We start from the raw sequence: 23,232 nt of genomic DNA on the forward strand, positions 1-23,232 counted from the left end.
CTTCCCTTCTTAAGAATGACTTCAGTGCCGCTCTTTGTTCTTTTCTCAGAGAAAAGCTTAACTCCAAGTCTTCCAGAGTCGCGGTCAGAACTGATTCGAAAGACCGCCGTTCGCCAGTTTCTGTGTTTACTAGAAGCACGCAAACGCAACTCGGCCGTCATCATTATGGCCCCGCCCACCGACTCTATACACGATGTGATTGGCCCGGCAAGAGTTAGGGGAATACAGCTCAGAAGGGTATTGAGAGTTGCTAGACGACACTCGCGGGCCGATTAAATTTGCTGCCGCTAGGGTGCGTCTAGATTTCTAGGCTAATGCATTATATGACTGACCAATCTTCATTTGTATTCTACTGAATAAATTAAGTCCCCTATAGCTTAGATGCCCTGGGGGTAAGCAGATAAAGTTTTGGGTGAACTATCCCTTTAATAACATGTATCAAGTCAAGCCATTCATCCACATCACTAACAAAGGTTGTCACCCAACCAACACAGTCATTTAAAAAAAACATTAAATGCCAACAACAGTAACCATCATACAATGTTTTCTTTTGTAAAATTTATTTACAAAACAAGAATGGACAAATAGACCACGAAAGCCTTCCCCATTTGGTCCTTTTATCTAGTGTATGAATTTATTGATACTTGTCAGACTGTTTCTTTAACTCATAGGTTTCAGATATGGAATTTCTTGAGGTGTTGACTGAGGGTCTAGAAAGAGTGTTGCTCGTGAGAGGTGGAGGTCGTGAAGTCATCACCATCTATTCCTGAAAGGCCAAAGATCAATTCATAGACCACTGTAACTGTGTGTTACTGTAAACTATAGTTAGCGCAAGTCAAACAGTGGCATGAATATGCATACAGAACATCTTATGCCAGCCTAAACACATTTAATGATAAACTGAATGGCACTATTAAATACATTAATTTGACTTTATATGTCAATGGCATGTTTGGGCTGTTTCAGCTGAACCCATTCCACATTCATACCACAACATTTAGAATCACATTGGAATTTAGGCCATATTTGTTACACAACATAACATGATTACTGCAACAACAATGCTTATGAAACAGACCCCATAAATATTTGAGCTTTTGCCACTAGTACATATCTCTGATGTAGCAACATGTACTTTCAAATATGCTAACAATCAACTAGAGAAAATTATGGTTTGGGTCTGAACCAAGAAATTTTTTACAACAATTAACAGTAACTAATAAAAAACAAATAAAATAAAAATGACATATCCTGTTAATATATACAATTACATGAGTAACATTTGTTTCTGTTTAGGACGACAAGGATTTAACAAAAAAAGATCACTATGATCACACGATATGACTTTTACTGGCCAAGAAACAGATCTAGTGCTTCCTCGTGCATTCAAAGACAGCCATTCAGAACTTCAATTTCCACTTAAATGCTTCTATTTTTTGTCTATTATTTATTTGTAGAAACTCCCCATTCTATTGGAAGTAGCTTTTGAAAATAACCAAAGGAGCTGAAATGGGATAAATATATTGGATATAAATAGCTCTGAGGATTTTGTAATTTATAACTGCAATTTATCATTTGTTTTTAAGAGAAGAGAGATTATAAATGAAAAAAAAAAAAGTATTTTCAATGTACTGATTTTTAGTACGCAACTCACATTGAGAAGGAGACATTTTGGATATTGATACAAAGTTTTTATTCTTTTTTAGGGCATGATAACTGTACAGACAATATACATTTGTTATACAAATAGAAGAAAATGAAAGTATGAAAGACTAACAACATTTATATCTTCTGGAATATAAAGGCAAGGATTTGTTACTGGTTGTATAGTGTTATATCTGTATAGCGTTCCATGTTGAAGAGAAAGATTAAACACTTCAATGTAACATGCAGTTGACTTGTATAGTATTAAGACAAATGTATTTAAAAAAAACCTTAAAGTTGCAATAAAGTGCACTATGAACTGCAGAATATGCTTACTCGTACTGTATTTTTGCCTTGGGGAAAAAAGACAACCTTTAACTGCACACCACAAGGGTTAACAAAATGAAGCTAGCTAAAAACAGATAGTATTGCATCTTAAAGGTGATTATTTTTTCCTCCTACAATAATTTACATTGAATAAAGTATTATTGTATTGTATTACAAAGTATTATTTATCATCTGCAGATAAATATAAGTATACATTATGGCTCTCTGATTCCAAAATTAATTGTAATTATTAAGATTAATCTCTATATTTGAGCAAATCAACGTGTCGACTTTTTCAGTGGTGCGAGTTGGTGGGATTACAATATTTGTCCAAGGTAAGAGGTAGAAAATAGTGTTTGAGAAATGTTTTTGGAAACTAATTATAATAATATTACTTTTTTATTATAAAAAACTACTGTTACAAAAAAGAAATACCAGACCGAACAAATTGAACAGATGCCTACAGAAATATGATCTATACATCTGTACTGTGTATTAATACACCATTATAAAGTATGGTCTTCTTAATTGTCAAAAGTGAGTATCAGTTTCAGTCAGCAAATTTACTTCAACTGCTTGTCTTGAGATTGAGTTTAAGTTTTGGCAAGGCAATCTCAAGGCAGTGTGTTGTTGTATACTGTCTCTAGATGATTCACTGTTTTAATGTTAGATTACAGTAACAGGACCAAAAGAACGATAAACCAGGTGACAGCTCTTATAGGCATCAATGAAGCTTTTCCATTTTTAAAGACACTGCCAGTCCTGGCTGGATCTGTCAGTATTACACGACAGCTGTTGTTTGCCTCCAAAAATGGGATTTCATCTTCCCTGGGTGAAGTGTGTAGCATATCATCACGTACCTGAAGATATGGAAGGATATGGAGATTTAACATATTTCCAAATGTGCTATGACCACAATGAATGACAGTTTTAATATACTTCAAACTATAGGAAAGTGTCACTTATTGCAGTACACACACATCCTTGAAGTGAATTAAAAAGAATGTTGATTAAAAAAAATTGATTTAAAAAAAAGGGGTTTGAAATTTCCAAATATATAAAAAGATGCCAATCTACAACTAATGTCACAAGAAGATCGGGTTTTCTGTACCTTGTTGAAGTGATATGTAAGGTTATTGGAGAAAAAAAAAACATTAAATACAACATTTTGTATTTGTATTTTGTAATTTTGTTTTGACCTCAACCAACACAGGGATTATTTTTTTAATCAACAAATAATATATATATTATTTGATATATAAATTATATATATATATATATATAAATTATATATATATATATATATATATATATATATATATATATATATATATATATATATATATATATATATATATATATATATATATATATATATATTATTTGTTGATTAAAAAAATAATCCCTGTGTTGGTTGAGGTCAAAACTGAGTACAGACTGAATGTGACATTTGGAGGAACCTTATCACACCTTCTCAAGAAGAGTATTGTAAGGTGTGATATGTATATGTATATGATTTCCGTCATGGTACACTGGTCTGTTTAGTTTTGCAGCAGTTCACTGATAACCAGGGATAGGGGGTAATAGGAGAGACACTTGAGACGTAGCGCTCTTTTAAAGTGGGTTTTGCAATAACAGTTGTAATTTTAATAGAGGGATCAGGTGACAGTGAAAGATGAGAAAATATAAAGTTATTTTTATTTTTTATGTGTCTTTGAGTGTAGGTCTTATGTTTACAGTGATCAGATAAATTAATGGGGAACATTGTGTGCAGAACAGAGAAGCAGTAGGAGTTTTAAAAATAATGAATAAAAGGAACTGGAAAGAATTTCCATCCGGTTATAAAGATCCCCATTGTAATACAAAAAAGAGAAGAGGCAGATGAATAAAAATCTAAATGTGTATTAAACTAAAAAGCTTAGGCGGAGATTTGGCAGGGCAGCCTTTTGGAACTGTTCAGTGCCAAAAAGAAAGAACAGTCAAGAAGAGAAGACCTTCAAAGAGTTAAAGCGTTGGTATATTAAAGGAAACTGAAACGAGATTCACAGGTGCTGAATGTGACCAAAGAGAAAATGATCAAGGGTCAGGAAGACCTGTCACATCATATAACAGTATAACAAGCATGTTTAAGGTTAAAGGGTTAGTTCACCCAGAACTTTAAATTAGCCCATGGTTTACTCACCCTAAAGTCCTCCTAGATGTATATGACATTCTTCTTTCGGAGTTTGTTCTGGCTAATCCCAGCATTATAATGACAGTAAATGGCAGCCCCAAAATTGAAGCATCCATCCATTATAAAGGTAATCCACATGGTTCCTGGGGATTCATAAAGGCCTTCTGAAGCAAAGCAATGTGTTTAAGAATGTGTATACTGCCATTACAATGCTTGGATTAGCCAGGACATTTTTATAATACAACTACTGTATTCGTCTGAAAGAAGATTGTCATATACACCTAGGGTGACTTGAGGGTGAGTAAAGCATGCGGTCATTTTTATTTTTGGGTGAACTATCCCTTTAAGTATATCTGAAGTACATTAGTATACTACACTCTTAAAAAATAAAGGTTCTTTATTGGCATTGGTGGTTCCATGAACAACCTGGAACCCGGAATCCATGGAACATTTTTCCATTGCACAAAAAGTTCTTTATAGTGGAAAAGGGTTCTGCAGATTATTAAAATGTGTTTTATTGTTATTGTTTATTTAATTTAAGGTTCTTATGGGGACCAAAAACATGTTTGTTTGGTTTAGTTTTTTTTACTGTATCAGTGGGGGAAAAAAACATGACAAGACCTTGAGTGTACGTTATATTCAATTATGTGTGTGCTACAGAATATATTTGTACTAACCCTAAATAGGTCATGATTTATAGATAGTTTCACTGATCTAACTGAACACAAGAAATTATTTCCTGACCTTCTCAACCTTTCGGAACACTTTAAGGAAGTTCAGTCTTAGCACTCCTGCCAGCTCTTCCTTACTCCAGTTCCTTGATATCAGCTCCTCAATTAGTGCTGGATATTTGGAGACATCCTCTAGCCCTTGAGGGAATCTGTAAAAACACAGGCACACATGAACACAAACAAACATACAGCTAAGGGGCACAAGTCACGTGGAATCTGCATGCTTTTCTTTGTGATTCTTAGGAATATGTGTGGAATTCTTTGGAATGGATTTGAATATTTGACAACGCACTGAAAATGTGTTAAATGGTACTACAATCTTATTGGTAGCTGAAAAGCAAGGAGTGGAGCATATGTAAAACGATTTTGTTTAAATTCAGCAGAATTTTGAATTAGATGCTTTCTACAGTATATTGCAAGCAGGGTCTTTGTAAAGGCACGTTAGCAAACAATGTGTGCATTTAATGCATGAGATTTCTGTAAAGTAAATATAGACGAGATGTAGATGAGATTTACTTGCCCTTTTGCTCCATCAAAGTCTGCTCCAATCCCAATGCTTTCAGCGCCAATCACACGCTTTATATGATCAAAATGATCTAAAAAACAAGTTTCTAATGAAAACAACAAAAAAACTAATAATAAAAAATGTTTTATGTCTGTTGTCTTACCAGCCACAATAGACACGTTTGTTGTATTTGAACATGCTACAAAACTTTTGTAGAAGTTCACCATGATAAGCCCACCATTCTCTTTCTAGAAAGAAAGCAAAGTTTGTCCTTTTCAAAATATCATGCATGTTATGTAGGTACAAGTAAACAAAAATTGCTTATTTATTGTCAGAACAAAAGTGGATTGTGCCATTTATATTATTGTCTTTTTTGTGAAAATTGAATTGAGATTTGGCAACTGGCAAAAAAACATTTTTTTGGGGAACTATGTCTAAAGCCCTATTCAGACAGAACTAGTTTTCTAAATTACATTCCAGTTACAATTCTTACCACCCAATGTCTGATTCCATTCGGTGGAACTACTATCTTCCTGTTCATTTCTAAATGTGGGCATTACAAAAGGTGTGCTGTGCTTGCATGCAATTTAAATGTATTATAAAAACACTATATTAATAACTTCACACTGTTTATAGAAGTGGCTTTTCATAATAAACTCACATAAGTGAGGAGAGAAATATAGACAAGCATTTTACCTGACACCTAATATTAAAATGAGAAGAGCCATTTATAAAAAATGTCATTAGAATATATTGAAATTAGGGCTGTCAATCGATTAAAATATTTAATCATGATTAATCGCATATTGTTGTGAGTTAGCTCATAATTAATCACAATTTAAACGCACATTTTTATCAGTTCTAAATGTACCTTAAATTAATATGTTTTTTAAGTTTTTAATACTCTAATCAACATGGGTATGGACAAATATGCATGCTTAATGCAAATGTATGTTTATTATTAGTGAAACCATCCTCAGAGCATAAACATGTATCAAAGGTCATAGATGTTTTTCAAAGAACTTGTTCATGTCTCTTAAGCCTAAGCTTAAAAATTCAGAATAAGCTGTGATTTCTCTCATTTTAAGAATATAAATAAAGGGAGGTAGTAATGTGGAAGCTGTCATGCGGACCTGAGAGCGCACCAGTAACACACCATCCTTGGAGGAGGTTGTAACGAGTAGGAATATAGTGCGGCCCCTTTAAGAGATCCATGTTCCCTATTGAAATGCCGGTATTTTGTGTGTGCGTGCCAAACTGTATAGGGGTAGATTTGTTGCGTTATTCCAAACAAATATATTGTTATCCACAAATAAATGTAAAGTGATTTGCAAAAAATAAATAAATTCACAAATAAATAGAATGAGATTGACAAATATATGCAGGAGTTTATTTTTTTTTAAATTAGATTCACAAATAAATACAATGACATTTGTGAATAACAAAAAAATCCACACATATTTTTGTCACACAAACACAACTCTGCCTTGCCTTGCATTCATTTGTGAGTCGCTTCCTCTGCATTTGTGGATCTCTTCTTGCACATTTGTAAATCGTGTGGATTTTAACGTTTATAGCGTCTGGATAGCCTAGAAATCTAGACCGTGAGTATTATCATCAATCTGTTCCAGAAGCACCTGACCCGGGCTACAGAGAAGCAGCACTGGACTGTTGCTCAAATTTTGCACGTCATTCGGAAATCAAGGTGCCAGAGTCTGGAGGAAGACTGGGGAGAAGGAAATGCCAAAATGCCTGAAGTCCAGTGTCAAGTACCCACAGTCAGTGATGGTCTGGGGTGCCATGTCAGCTGCTGGTGTTGGTCCACTGTGTTTTATCAAGTGCAGGGTCAATGCAGCTAGCAGGAGATTTTGGAGCAATTCATGCTTTCATCTGCTGAAAAGCTTTATGGAGATGAAGATTTGGTTCAACCAAAGCACGACCTGCCACTTGCTCACAGTGCCAAAACCACTGGTAAATGGTTTACTGACCATTGTATTACTGTGCTCAATTGGCCTGTCAACTCTCCTGACCTGAACCCCATAGAGAATCTGTGGGATATTGTGAAGAGAAAGTTGAGAGACACAAGACCCAACACTCTGGATGAGCTTAAGGCCGCTATCGAAGCATCCTGGGCCTCCATAACACCTCAGCAGTGCCACAGGCTGATCGCCTCCATGCCACGCCGCATTGAAGCAGTCATTTCTGCAAAAGGATTCCTGACCAAGTATTGAGTGCACAACTGAACAATTATTTGAAGGTTGACTTTTTTGTATTAAAAACACTTTTCTTTTATTGGTCGGATGAAATATGCTTTTTTTTAGGTTATTTTTGGGGGTTTTCATGAGCTGTATGCCAAAATCATCAGTATTAAAACAATAAAAGACCTGAAGTATTTCAGTTGGTGTGCAATGAATCTAACATATACAGTCTTGTTCAAAATAATAGCAGTACAATGTGACTAACCAGAATAATCAAGGTTTTTGGTATATTTTTTATTGCTACGTGGCAAACAAGTTACCAGTAGGTTCAGTAGATTCTCAGAAAACAAATGAGACCCAGCATTCATGATATGCACGCTCTTAAGGCTGTGCAATTGGGCAATTAGTTGAATTAGTTGAAAGGGGTGTGTTCAAAAAAATAGCAGTGTGGCATTCAATCACTGAGGTCATCAATTTTGTGAAGAAACAGGTGTGAATCAGGTGGCCCCTATTTAAGGATGAAGCCAACACTTGTTGAACATGCATTTGAAAGCTGAGGAAAATGGGTCGTTCAAGACATTGTTCAGAAGAACAGCGTACTTTGATTAAAAAGTTGATTAGAGAGGGGAAAACCTATAAAGAGATGCAAAAAATGATAGGCTGTTCAGCTAAAATGATCTCCAATGCCTTAAAATGGAGAGCAAAACCAGAGAGACGTGGAAGAAAACGGAAGACAACCATCAAAATGGATAGAAGAATAACCAGAATGGCAAAGGCTCAGCCAATGATCACCTCCAGGATGATCAAAGACAGTCTGGAGTTACCTGTAAGTACTGTGACAGTTAGAAGACGTCTGTGTGAAGCTAATCTATTTTCAAGAATCCCCCGCAAAGTCCCTCTGTTAAAAAAAAGGCATGTGCAGAAGAGGTTACAATTTGCCAAAGAACACATCAACTGGCCTAAAGAGAAATGGAGGAACATTTTGTGGACTGATGAGAGTAAAATTGTTCTTTTTGGGTCCAAGGGCCACAGGCAGTTTGTGAGACGACCCCCAAACTCTGAATTCAAGCCACAGTACACAGTGAAGACAGTGAAGCATGGAGGTGCAAGCATCATGATATGGGCATGTTTCTCCTACTATGGTGTTGGGCCTATTTATCGCATACCAGGGATCATGGATCAGTTTGCATATGTTAAAATACTTGAAGAGGTCATGTTGCCCTATGCTGAAGAGGACATGCCCTTGAAACGGTTGTTTCAACAAGACAATGACCCAAAACACACTAGTAAACGGGCAAAGTCTTGGTTCCAAACCAACAAAATTAATGTTATGGAGTGGCCAGCCCAATCTCCAGACCTTAATCCAATTGAGAACTTGTGGGGTGATATCAAAAATGCTGTTTCTGAAGCAAAACCAAGAAATGTGAATGAATTGTGGAATGTTGTTAAAGAATCATGGAGTGGAATAACAGCTGAGAGGTGCCACAAGTTGGTTGACTCCATGCCACACAGATGTCAAGCAGTTTTAAAAAACTGTGGTCATACAACTAAATATTAGTTTAGTGATTCACAGGATTGCTAAATCCCAGAAAAAAAAAATGTTTGTACAAAATAGTTTTGAGTTTGTACAGTCAAAGGTAGACACTGCTATTTTTTTGAACACACCCCTTTCAACTAATTCAACTAATTGTCCAATTGCACAGCCTTAAGAGCGTGCATATCCTGAATGCTGGGTCTTGTTTGTTTTCTGACAATCTACTGAACCTACTGGTAACTTGTTTGCCACGTAGCAATAAAAAATATACTAAAAACTTTGATTATTCTGGTTAGTCACATTGTACTGCTATTATTTTGAACAAGACTGTATGAAAGTTAAATTTGTATCTTTACGTTATGGAAAATAATGAACTTTATCACCAAAATATGCTAATTTTTTTAGAAGGACCTGTACTTAGCTGATGCAGTGTTGCTCACGTTATCTAACTGAATAAAGTCTTACGATATATTATATAACACTAAACATTAACTCTAATGTGCTTCATAAAATAAATCTACAATCAATATTCCTGAGAGGTTAACTAATGCCATCAAATCTCCAAAATGTGCAGTAATTGAATCAACTTGCCAACGACCGAGTGTGCTTGAGATTGCCTACACTGACAGAAATGAATGGGGTTTAATGCTGGAACTATTGTGCCAACAATAGGGTCGTAACTTCAATGTGATTGGTTGGAGCGAGAATGTGCTATGGTTGGTCAGCATAATATGGGTGTTATCTGATTGGCCTAAGTTGACGGGTGGGTGGTGTCGACTTATTTGTGGAGTCCAGGCGCTAGAAATGCACAGGAAGCGATTCACAAATGAATGCAAGGCAGAGTTGTGTGTTTGTGACATAAAAACATATTTGTGGATTTTTTTTTTTAAATTCACAAATGTCATTGTATTTATTTGTGAATCTAATTCATTTTTGTGAAACTCCTGCATATATTTGTAGATCTCATTCTATTTATTTGTGAATTTATTTAATTTTTGTGAATCTCTTTACATTTTTTTGTGGATAACAATTTATTTGTTTGGAATAATGCAACAATTCTAACCCCACAGAACTGTGCCACGATTAACGTGAACAGTGTGAAGAACACGGACTCGGGAGCGCTCTTGGTCAGAAAAGTAACCTGCATATTTGTTTTAGCCGATTGTAAGTTATTTATTTCAATAAAACACATGTACAGTGAGCGGTGATGGTTTTAATGATTTACCTTAGATATGAGCGAGACTGAGCTTGCAGTGCATCGCACTTAGACTGCAGAAAATGTGCTTAGTGAAAATATTCACTTTTTTTTTTACCTGGAGTCTAATAGAAGTTAAAGCAGCACTAGGTAACTTTTCAGCCTTCATAATATATTTTCAAGACTCTTGTGATGATACATCGACTTACAATAGGTTGAATGACACATCTGCCATAGCCTGACGGGGTCTGTATCGTTTTTAATCATACTTTTAAACTTCGGGTTTCAGGTAGTAACCCAAGAACAAAAAGATCTACAAAATTCAAATGCTTTACAGCATATTTGTCACTTAAAGCACCACCCACACTTCCTTACATTCGGACGTGCGAGCACAACTATCGTTTGTTTGTAGGATGTTATAGTCATGTCCGAAGCAGCAGAGACAGATAAGAAAGCAAAGGTTTTGTTGGAGGAAAGCAATAAGAGGAAACGAAAAAGTGATGGGATTAAAGGCAGGATGAGGATCAACATTGGGCCAGCGTTTGCTCGTTGGCGTGAGATGAAGGAGGCGTGCCCGACCGATGCTGTCATGCTTGCTATGGTGATTACCTACCACTCAAACATTGAATTGAAGTATCATAGATTCTGTAAAACAGTAACCAATAGACTAGGCTACTATAATGACGCTGGCTTGTAAACGTGAGCATCGCGATCATTTGGTGTTTGAAAAAAATAAAACCCATGAAATGACATTCATATGACATGCTGAAACACATGACACTCTACCTGGGATGAAGACATTTCACATGCGACGCAAGCAGAACTCCTGCATGTGAACAGTGTTTAGGGTAACTTTTAGTGATGCGTTGGTCCCATACATACGGGGTCCGGGGGTTATGAGACGACCCGCATCACTAGTTCAGGACTATCATGGTTGTCATGTCAACAGATGCACGTACGCATCCCCTGATGTAGAATGACAGAGTTTACAACAGTAGTAGAGGAAATATTGTTTCCCAACTGTAGGGAGACCTCGAGAGCAAAAGTTACCTAGTGCTGCTTTAAGCAGAAATATGGTAGCTTATGTAAGCTATAGCTGCACTTGTTTCAGAGTAATGTTATTGTTAACCCTTTTCTTTCCCTATTAATGTTTGCTGCTGCATCCTTTACGTCTATGGCTGATCTCAATTTCTCCAACCATGGACCACAGATCAAACAGAAAATGCGCATTGAAATAATCGCGCGTTAATAAAATTAGTGCCGTTAAAATGAATTTGCGTTAACACGTTATTTACATGTTTCTGACAGCACTAACTGACATTAAATGAAAGCATGTGGAAGATTGGTGCGCAAACGGTTTCTAGATTAGGTCAGAAAACACACGAGGAGAAGCGTTAGTGCAATATCAGCAATCACAGACATTTACATTCGGACAGGAACAGACGTTGCAGATTTGTAGGGTATTAAAATTACAAAATATGCCAGTAAAACAAATTTCTCCAATGTCTATCAGGAAATCTAGTTGTGTCTGAATAGGGCTTAATGTAGCAAACCAACAACAGCCTCACCAGACGCAGTAGCAGGTCGTCAGGTACATTACGGGTATTGTTACAGACAGCATAGGCTGAGGAGTGGCTGAAAATAACTGGAGCAGTCGAATGTTTCAGCACTGCTCTGGTTGTCTCCCAGGAGCTGTGGGACAGATCAACCAGCATTCCCAACCTGTTCATCTCATTCACCACTGCCTGGGGTGAGCAGGTGGAGACATTAGGAAAATATTAAATTCATGAATTACTAAGGCAAAGCAGTTAGTTGTGATCAACAACTGAATTTCACTGCTGTTTTCACTTCAAAAACAAGTATATGTATAATAATTATGAAAACTTTTTTTCCCATCGAGTAGATTCAGATTTTAAACAGTGTTTTGAAGTTTTTCCTCTTGTACTCGATTCATATCACATAATAGGTTAATTGTCCAAAACAACGTAATGATGTTTAGATGGACGTCTTTCATATCTCATAGGTGAAAGAATTCAGCAACTTTATCACACATATGCACAGAAAACTACACAAACAAATTAAAAACAATCTACTGTACAAACAGGATATAAAAATCATCATCATAAATAACTTTCTCTAAGATCGAAGGCATTTTTTAGCTTAAAAAAAGAAAAAAGTCTGACCTTATCGTATTTTTTTTTCCTCTAGCCTTTCGGTTCAAAAAGAGGACACAAGTAAGGGATTTCCAAATATAGATGTCAGAAGAGGCCTTTAATACAAGGTCAAATTCCCCACTAAATACAACTGTAACTTTAGTTCAACCATCTCAGATTAAACTTCATCTTCTAATATTGACTTAATCCACACCGGTTTCCTTTTATATTGATTTACTGACTCATATCCATCAAGAAAAAAAACCTTACCTTGCCAAATTCTGTCAAGCTGTTGTTCTTCCGCTGGTAAAATGGGTAAAAACTAGATGAGCTCTCAGCCCTACAAGTGATATTATAGAAGAACGTTTAATAATTTATTTTTATAAAATAGACCAAAAATTTAATTTAACTAATTAAATTGAATTCTGGGACAGCATGTCTGTAAGTTTGCAGTATGTGCTGTATGTGTTCCTTTCTCAATTCCTTATTAAAGGGTTAGTTCACCCAAAAATGAAAATTATATGTTAATCTGTTTTCCCCCAGTTTATCCAACATAAACTGTGTCTGTTTCTTCAGTAGAACACAAATTAAGATTTTTAACTTCAACCGTTGCTGTGTGCCAGTCATATAATCATGTGAATGGGTCAGGTTCTATGAGAGCAAAATATACAAAATAAAAAATGCTTAGGCAACGTGCACAAAAACCCTGCTGCTCCTGATGACACATTGATTTATTAACACATTGATTTTATGAACCGATCGGTTTTTGTGAGAAACTGAACAGTATTTATGTTATTTTTTTTTACCTCATATACTGACGAGTCTCATCGTTTTCCCATCGGCTATAACTTCCATCTGATGAGGGCAAACGGACGTGATCATAGACATATACCATGTAGATGCCTCATTCGACCGATCCGCGCAGGCCCTATATGTCTATGATCACATCCGTTTGCCCTTATCAGACGGAAGTTATAGCCGATGGGAAAACTTGATGAGACTCGTCGGGATATGAGGTAAAAAAAATAAGATAAATACTGTTCGGTTTCTCACAGAAACCAATCGGTTCATGTCTTAATAAATCAATGTGTCATCAGGAGCAGCAGGGTTTTGTGCACATTGCCTAAGCATGTTGTTTTTGTTTGTATGTTTTGGTCTCATAGACTTGTTACCTATTCACACCATTATATGACTGTCTGGCACACAGCAATGGTTGGAATTAAAAATCTTCATTTGTGTTCTACTGAAGAAACAGACACACCTACAAGTTGGATGCACTGGGGGTAAGCAGATAAACATCTAATTTTCATTTCTGGGTGAACTAACCCTTTAAATAAACATGTTTTTATTTCTACACAATATTATTATTAATATTAGCATGTGTTATACATGTACGAAGAGTATTTACCACGGCGTGTTGCAGGTGTGTGTGAGGGCCATGGATCTTACTCCAAGCTGGTAGAACATGCGTAGTGCTGGTAAACTGCTGTCGATGGAGTGGCCTCCCTCCACACTGATGAGACATGCTATTTTTTTACTATTCCTCATTCCTTAAACACACATACACACAAACATTCTTAAATATTTATCAACAATTGAAAAACACACATTTATAAAACTATGTGTAATTCTCTTCTCCACATCAATAAAAAAGTATCTGTGAGTACAATGGGCAGGAGTGCTTTTATATCTACTTGTAAAATGAGGTGAATTCATCATGTGCTGCGATCATGGCCGAGTACAGTTGTAGCTGTTGCTAAAACCAAGCACTTGTCATTTGGCTAAAGTCATCTGACTCAGTTCAGTTTTCAAACAACTATGTTCATCATCATGTTATAGTCTTAGGTCTTACATTATATTAAATATCTATATACTATCACTCAGAGTACTACTACACTTATTTCACACAGAACTCTTCTATACACTACCGTTTAAAAGTTTAGGGTCAGTAGAAATGAATACTTTTATTCAGAAACTATGCATTAAATTATCAAAAGTGGCATTAAAATCATTTTAATGTCAAAAGCGATTTAGAGTGATGACAAGGCTGAATTTTAAGCAGGCATTAAAGGAATAAAATACATTTTCAAATTTATTTAAATAGAAAACAGATGATCCACCCAAAAAAGGCAGCCTTTATGAGCATAAGAGAAAAAAAATGTTGCAATATCTTAGTGACCCCAGACCTTTGAACATTAGTGAATGTGGAATGCAGTCTGCATGTTTTACAGTGTTCCATATGGCCTGCATTGGCCCAATCATGTTGAGAAAGGACATCCTCAGGCAGAAATTAGACAAAAAAGTCAGGCAGCTGTCAGATTAAATTGAGTCTCTTATCATTTCACGTACAAGTGTAGGCAAGATTCTAGTTAATTGGAAAGCACTGGAGATAATTTACAGCATCCTCTCTGGACTTCCGTTGTCTTTTGTAACAATGAGGGGACTTATGTCATTAGGATTTCTATTTTCAGATTTTCCCTGAAGAGACCATCTATGTGCAAACCAAAGACACTTAAAGGCACAGTTCACCCAAAAATCTAAATTCTATAATTTACTCACCCTCGTGTCTTCTAAACCTGTGTGACCTTCTTCTACGAAACACAAAATGAGATTCTCTATGATTCTATCTATTACTCCAAAAATGCTGGTAGTCAAACAGTTTTGGCTACCATTGAAATCTATGGAAGCTTGTTTCCATCATAGAATAAAACAATTTAAAATATAATTGCTATTCTGACAATTCAATTCTGACATTTTTCCTTACAAAACCTTACAATTCTGACTTTCCCCCCTTAGTTTATGCCACAAAAAATGTATATATACAGCTCTCAAAAAAAAAATTAAGAGACCACTTAACATGGATTTCTCAATGTTAAGTGGCCTCTTAAATTTGTCCAGAGCTGTATATATATATATAAACTCAAAATTATATGTAAACTCTTTTCTTAGCATTGATAAGCTCAATTGCAAGTTATAAAGTCGAATTATGAGGGGATACAATTATTCTCAGACTTGCGAGTTTATACAGTCTCTCCTAATTTATAAAGTAATTCTAACTTTACATCTCGCAGTTCTGAGAAAAAGTCAGAATTCGCAATTAGCTTTTGATTTTTTTATTCAGTGGTGGAAACAAGCTTCCATATCATTCCAGATTCCATCCATTGCATGAAAAGAAAAGGGAAAAAAAATCCTCAAATTACATTTTTAATGCCACAGAATAAAACGTTCATATAAAGGTGAGTAAATGACAGTCTTTTCTTTCTTTTTTCTGGGCAAACTATCCCTTTAAATCAAGAAACTGCAAAAAGATACTTGAAATAATGATACGGCGGAACTTGTGTTAAATGGCCACAGACACTTTTTACTTTATTGATTATTCTGTAATGCATGGAGAATGGAAAAGACATGTCTAGACTAGAAGCAATATCAGCCATGGGAAGACAAGTCATCTGTCATCTACCGGCTGTAGGTCTCTCAAAATATAGATGTTTTTTTATTAGATGACATACCAATTTATAAACATTAAATGAGTAGTTTACTTCAGAATTAAAATTTCACCCCCACGTCATCCAAGATGTTCATGTCTTTCTTTCTTCAGTCGAAAAGAAATTAGGGTTTTTGAGGAAAACATTCCAGGAATTTTCTCCATAGCAGACTTCATTGGGGTAAACTTAGTGTGGTTAAAGGTCCAAATTCCATGTTCAATGCAGCTTCAAAGGACTCTACACGATTCCAGCTCATCCTTGTCAAGCAAAATGAGCTGTAATTGTCTAAAATATTCTCCTCTAACATCAAAATGGCCCAACATCGTTGGTTTACCTTTTTTTGTGAAGGGTGTTTGACTTAGGCTTTGCACGTTCGCTGTGTAAACACTGGAGCTGTACTCCAAAGTCACGTCATGTGTGACCCTTCCAAAGAGATTACGTGATAAGACAATTAAATAAGACAAACATTTGTGGTTAAAAAGTATTTACATTTGTATTTTTTCAGCCTTATTCCTCAGCTGGGATCGAGTAGAGCCCTTTGAAGCTACAATAATAACGGAATTAGGACTTTCTACCCGTTGCGTTGGACTCTGCTAAAGTCCACTATATGGAGAAAATAAAAAATAAAAAAAATAAAAACATTTTCTTTTCGACTGAAGAAAGACATGAACATCTTGGATGACGGGGGGTAAATTATAAGGATTGTTTTATTTTGAAGTAAACCACTCCTTTAAGATTATAGTACTATGTAATGTATTTGTAAAAGAATATTACATCAAAAATCTAAACTGTGTACAATATTAAGTTGAAAACTTCAGAATGTTCAGCCACAGCAAAGTGAAAATATTTTTGTGGAGGTTGTGCAGCTATAGTACCTTCAGCTGTAGTGACAAGTTCCAGTTCTGGGTTTTCAGTACATACACGACGAATTACATCAATCTGTTCCAAGGTCAGTCTGACAGCATCCTTGTCCTGAGCCGTGCATAACACGTATGCTGCAAAAACCTGACAAATATCAAGGGCTTATTTCTCTGGCACAAACTGACCAACAACAACAAAAAAAGGCAATCTAGACACTCTCTTGTGGACCCAATCTGTTAAAGGAATCATTTTAAAAGAAAGTAGTATAACAACACAAAAGATAGACACATTAAAGAAATGATACAGTACACACCCCTGGTAAAAACAGCTGGTTTTTGTGATGTAAAAATTTGGGGTGTTACAATACACTCATGTCACTTTTTAATTGCATATTTATTTGTTTTATTAATAAAATATAAATAATAATGCATTATTATCAGAACCTACAACTATCCCCCCCTTTCATTATTATACATTATATTTGAATCACTATATATTGTCATTTAATGTAGTAATGTCACTGAAACGCCATAAACTTAACTTATTTCCCTCATGCAGTACTCACACTTTCAATGCAGACATTGACAAGCTGCACACTCAAATGTCCTTGTACTTATGTTCCATCCCTCCCACTATTGATGCACTATACATAATACATAAATCTCAGGTTTCATAAAAACTATAGGCCTTTACTATTCATTTGTGAATTATAGGCTCCCTTATAAATACAACAAGCAGCCTTAGATAAAAAATCTCAATCACGAATCACAGTTTACATCAACAATACATATCACATTTTTATAATGCAATATCTCGATATAATGACACAACGTTAGGCCTACACCTAAATCAAAGATAGATAATAGATCAGATAGATAGATCAGAACTTTTGCACCTTTAAATATAAAGCCAATAATAACCAAAGCGACACAAAATAAACTGGCATAGGCCTAACTAACTGCATAAATGTGCATACTCCTAAACAAATATTTAGTTAAAGCACTCATTTCTGTTAGGATAGGTGTCTATCATCTTGGCTCATCTTGACTTTGGAATTTTTGTACTCTTCTTTGCAAAAATATTCTAGATCTTTTCAATTTCGAGGGCACCTCCTGTGCACGGCCCTCTTAAGATCCCCCTAAAGAGTTGGCTGGGACATTGTAAAACATTAGTCTTACTTTGCTGAAACCATTCTTTTGTTGATTTCGATGTGTGTTTTAGAGGACAGTAAAGTTCAGGTAACTTTTTAAGACAATATAATCAGGGGTTAAAGTGGGCCCGAACAGTCCGAAACTGCGTTCCAGCACCTCAGAAAAATTGACAAATAAATAGATCCAGCAGTTGCTGTGCGAGAGCAGCTAGATAGTCTCACGCACAGCTGGCAAACTCTATTGGCGCTTCCGCCACTCTATTGGAGTGATAACAAGCATCAGACCACATCAACAACAACATGTGTACAGTAAAGGCTCTGTGGCGAAACTAACTGAACCAGACCTCTAGCTCCAACCATGTGAACGGAAGCGTTGAGGTAAGCTGCCTACACGACTGTTATCATGGCCGTAACCAGCTATGAGGTCGCTGTGGTCCAGACCTCTAGCTCCAACCATGTGAACGGAAGCGTTGAGGTAAGCTGCCTACACGACTGTAATAAGGACCGTAGCAAGCTATGAGTTCACTGTGGTCCAGACCCTGGTATTTTTCAGAGCTGTATATAATAAATGTTGTAAAATAATTTAATCAGATTAGGCATAAGATAATGAATGTGTGTCTACTACATATTGTCAATGACTTTATTTAACCTATTTAATCAAAAATATATTGGGCGACCATGCCCCCAAACCCATCTAAATAGCTGAAATTTGGGACCTCACTGGTTTTAAAACTACTTAAGACAGTTGCGTGCTCAAAAGTTGTTGCCGTTTCTGGAAACCTGTTTGCATTGACCTCATATCTGGAGTTAAAGGAGTGGTTGCATGCGATTTCACTTTTTTAAACTTTAGTTAGTGTGTAATGTTTCTGTTGAGCATAAACAGTATCTGCAATGTTACAGTGCTGAAAGTTTAATGCAAACGGAGATATTGTCTTTTAAAGTAATGGCAGTTTATTGCCTACAAAAACTGCCGGTTTGGACTACAACAAGCTTCTTTCTGGGTTGGTGACATCATAAACCCTTGCTATTAACATAGACACTGCCCCAGATGTGACTTCTGCCCGTAATGGTAAGGGCCGTGTTGGGTAAGTTACTCATTACTTAAAAAAGTTACTAATACCTAGTTACTAGTAACTAGTTACTAATTACATCTTCAATAGTGTAATTAGATTACTGTACAAATTACTCTCTCCAAAAAGTATTTAATTACTTATTACTAGGGCTGCACGTTTTCAAGTTTTTCATTAACCATTAACTGAGGCCCTTAGCGGTTAATACTCGGTTAACCATAGTGTGCGTCAGGGTTATTATTTTTAGTTTATTAATTTGACGACCACCATCTCCGTAGTGAACGCGCTTATAGAGAGAAATGCACATCATGGATTACATAATCAGAGAGTAGCCTATTTATTTTCGTTTTAAATTGTTAAAAGACATTTCAAGCTTTCTTAAGATATATTTCATGTCTGTGAGGCCTACGCAGAGTTTCGTTAAATTAGGATGAGATGCGCTCCAGTTCACGAGCAATGCAAGTGGCCGCGAGGGCGCCTGTATGATTAGGGCATGTAGTAAAATATGCAGCCGAGAATGATTCACACAGCGTTTGACTCACGCGGCTGAGCCTCTCCAGGCAGAGAGTTCAAGCATCTGTGGACTCGTTCCTTCAGCTCTGGCTATCTTGCTTTCAGTCCGCGATTAGTTTTTTTTATTTTCTTCATTACAGTTAAAGTAACCTCTGCTTTTCTCTAGTCATTCACAAGTTTCTCACTTCAAACACTCTCACTCCCGCTCTGCTTCTGCCCTAATGCGACTTATAGTCCAGTGCGACTTGTTTTTTTCCTCTTCATGACGCATTTTTTGACTGATGCGACTTATTCTCCAGAGCGACTTATAGCCTGAAAAATGCGGTAAGCATTGCATGGCAATACTTGCATTTTGCCCCGTCACTCTCAATTATGTGCTCCCACGCTGTATTTTTCTTTGCGCACTTCATGTTAGAAACTAAGCTGGTCATGACTTCTTCTTGTGGATATTACAAATGTCAAGCACGTCATTGACGCCACTTAACCAAGCAAAATGTTTCACTCGGTTACTCAATTTTTAACGGTTAATCGGTTAACCATGGACACCCCTAATTCAAATACATAATATAAAACTACATAAATTACTCTTATTAACTGAGATTGATACATAAAAACATGCATTTTAAAGTTAGACTTTAAATGTTGATGTTAAGTCTACTATTGAATTATGTATAATTATATTTAGTTCAATTACATCAGAAGTAACTGTAATTAAATTACAGAAAAAATAAGAGTAATCCCTTTCTTTAGGGATTAATTAAATTACAGTAACTAATTACTTAGTAACTAATTACTTGTAACAACCTGTGCTTGGCAGTTCAGCCAATAAAAATACATGAAACTACATTTGGCCATCTTACTAATCTAAGACCATTGTGTTTTTCGGAGTGATGGGCTTTATAGAAGCAGGAAGCAAACGAGCCGTTCAAAGGACAGTGGAGACAGTTGTGTGAAATAAAGGTAAAATGTAAGAAAAATACAGCATTTAAAAAAAGGAGAAGTATTAAGACATATTATACTGCGCCCCATAAAGCCTAGAAAAAAAACATGGAACCACCCCTTTAATGTATTTATGCTGTTAATGTGTTGCATCCTGGAATATGTATATGTAGGCCAAGACAGCATATACTCATATCTCTTGACGATATCTCATATACTCATATCTCTTGACGCTTTGACAATTTTTTTTTACAAATAATTTATGGGGTAGAAAACGTTGTGGCAACAAGATCAGCTATATGGGGCTCTTGTGTTTGATAGCCCCAGGACTCTACAAGTTCTTAATCCGGGCCTGGTTGCAGTGGAGTTAAAAGGACAAATCAAGTCACAGGTCTATCTAGGTTGTGATTTATTTCTGTTGTTGTTGTGTCTTCAGCCATCATGTTACATTTTAATCAGTTTTGGACTTCACATTTTTACGTTTAAATTTACACTGTGAAAAACAAGGTTGTGTTCCATATTGTGGTGCTCAGCTATTTCGACTTATTATTGTCATCATATCAGTGTAGATGTAGATGGACCAAAATAAAAACCATTAAAATATCAAGTAAATAAGTATTGTGATACTTGGTGACACTTTGTTCCAAAAAGTATTGCTATACCACGATACCCAACATGTTGTTGAATAATTTTTCCCTGTTGCACCTACACAAAATGATTTTTTTCCCACTTTAACCACTGAATATCATGTTCATTAGTGTGAGAAAGTCTACTTTGCAGAGGATGTTGAAATCTACAATCCGTAACAGGGCAAGACACCTAAATTCGATGTGTAATGAGTTGCTCATTAATAAATTATTTAGCATACAGTTAGTATGAAATTCTGCAAACCTAATAATTATAGATTTCTTATGAAACCTTTTGAGGAGTTTGAGGCAAAACAACTTTGTGCATCTGGCCTAGAACTTGATATGTCGTGTCTTTAATAACTTGATAAGTCAGTACACACAAACATAGGTTTGTGTCTTTAAATCTACAAATTGTAGTGAGAAGAAAATATAAGTACAGGAATATTTAAAGATACAAATTATAGTCAGGATCAGAAATTACCTGCCCTCCAACATGACCAGCTGTGAGGCGACTAATATCTGTAGCCACATGAGGAATGTTGTGCAGACTGACCCGGCTAAGTTTGTTGTTATAAATTATTCTCAGACGTAGTGCAAGGTCATTGTGTCTGAGTAAACAGAAAGAAAAGCAGTGAGAAAAATCACACGAAACAAATAGACATCACAGCACCGTTTTTATAGCAGGTGGTATACTTATTTGTATTTACTACAACCTTCTCTAATAAAAGTTATTTGGCATTCAGTAATCTCAGTTATACATCACAAACTACTTAAAAATACAAGCAAATGATAAAGTGAAAAGGAAGTCCCTACCCATCAATTAGTGGATATTTTGTCATTATTTCCAGTGCTCTACTGGTTTTGGGTATTACTCCATGAAGAACTGAGAGAAGGATGCATATGAACAGCTGTATCCATGCGCCTCTGATGCCGGATTCTTTATATATTAACATCCTATGATGCTGATAATAAACAAGATTTGCTACATTAAAAACAAGTCAGAATTTGCAAACAACAGACATGCACAGTATCAAGTGGCAAACAAGTTCAAAAGAGCATGCATTTATATATTACTACTCCAATCAGATTCCAATATGAACAATATAGTTTATAGTTGAGGCAAAATTCAAGAAAGACACATGGTGATGTTGTCACAGTGCTACATTTCTACTTTATTTAAATATACATTTTTAAAGATTGTTCTATGGCACTGGTTGCCCGTGCTGATTTAAAATGTAACTTTATTTCCATTAGCTACTTAAAAACATTTTTATGCGTTATAAAAAAAAAATACTGTAACTTTAAAACGTTATATCGTTCTCCCGGAACATTAAGTCATAAGCAAAAATGACTCATTTAAACTTTACCCATCTTCTTGCACTGTAGGCATGTCAGAGCCCGCAGGCCACATACACACATTTACATAAAAATAGAAAACAAAACAAACAACATATAAACTAAAATTAAAAAGGCGAGAGATATGGTAAAATGTTATGCACAATTCCACAATTAACGAATTATGGCATTTTATACAATTCACTGATTACAACATCCGCTGGCCAAAACATCCATCTGTTTTTCATTTGTGATTAAAATGGAACATAACCTAGACAGACTTTGTTTGCATTCTTCTTAAAGTCTCAAAACATTTGCTCAATCTTTTTTTCCTGAATACAACGGCGAAGATGTTCAACAGTTGTGTATTATTAAGTTTATGTAAAAAAGCAGTAAACGTTATAAATAAATAAATAAAGTGTTGGAAATGGCTTCATTTCCTGAGCTCCCCTACTCCGTTATGTCAAATAGTATCAAACATGCCTGAAATGTTTATTCTTAAAATGCACAGTAGGCTATAAATACGACTATTACTCACCGCGTCAGGAGGCTTGCTGCTTATAAGTATTCATGGACGTAAAGAGATGTTTGCGCTGAATGGTGTTAGCTGTTTTTCTGTGCGGAAATTAAAATACTCGCACGTGTTGTCCTAAAGGCTGCCAGGTTTGTGAAACAAAACCGACCCAAAGCTAGCCCAATCGCGTTCCGGGGGTACCCCGTAAAAAATGTGTTCCGGGTGGTAAAAATCGAGATCCTCAAACGCTTGGTGCTTTATATTAAAGTGATAAAT

The 23,232-nt window shown here is 35.8% G+C and overlaps 2 protein-coding genes across 4 annotated transcripts in view; one reads left to right on the top strand and one right to left on the bottom strand.

The window, feature by feature from the left end:
• Nucleotides 1-1,971, top strand: part of slc12a4 (solute carrier family 12 member 4) — a 58,013-nt gene extending 56,042 nt beyond the window's left edge. For all 3 annotated transcript variants that reach the window (XM_067440307.1, XM_067440291.1, XM_067440299.1), the window contains one exon: nucleotides 679-1,971. In XM_067440307.1, the coding sequence (XP_067296408.1) occupies nucleotides 679-770 (92 nt within the window). In that variant the 3' untranslated portion in view covers nucleotides 771-1,971. The remainder of the gene's footprint in view (nucleotides 1-678) is intronic.
• Nucleotides 1,677-23,192, bottom strand: dpep2 (dipeptidase 2). Its single transcript, XM_067440340.1, has 11 exons — nucleotides 22,981-23,192; nucleotides 21,921-22,069; nucleotides 21,589-21,715; nucleotides 16,821-16,950; nucleotides 13,869-14,010; nucleotides 12,731-12,800; nucleotides 11,876-12,052; nucleotides 5,544-5,628; nucleotides 5,396-5,471; nucleotides 4,889-5,024; nucleotides 1,677-2,831 (listed from the first exon to the last, which is right to left on the bottom strand). The coding sequence occupies exons 2-11, from the start codon at nucleotides 22,058-22,060 to the stop codon at nucleotides 2,643-2,645; spliced, it is 1,272 nt and encodes a 423-aa protein (XP_067296441.1). The 5' UTR covers nucleotides 22,061-22,069; nucleotides 22,981-23,192; the 3' UTR covers nucleotides 1,677-2,642.
• Nucleotides 23,193-23,232: the final 40 nt, after the last annotated feature.

Source organism: Pseudorasbora parva, chromosome 1 (genome assembly GCF_024679245.1).
Source record: "Pseudorasbora parva isolate DD20220531a chromosome 1, ASM2467924v1, whole genome shotgun sequence".
In the NCBI taxonomy this organism is placed as follows: Eukaryota; Metazoa; Chordata; class Actinopteri; order Cypriniformes; family Gobionidae; genus Pseudorasbora; species Pseudorasbora parva.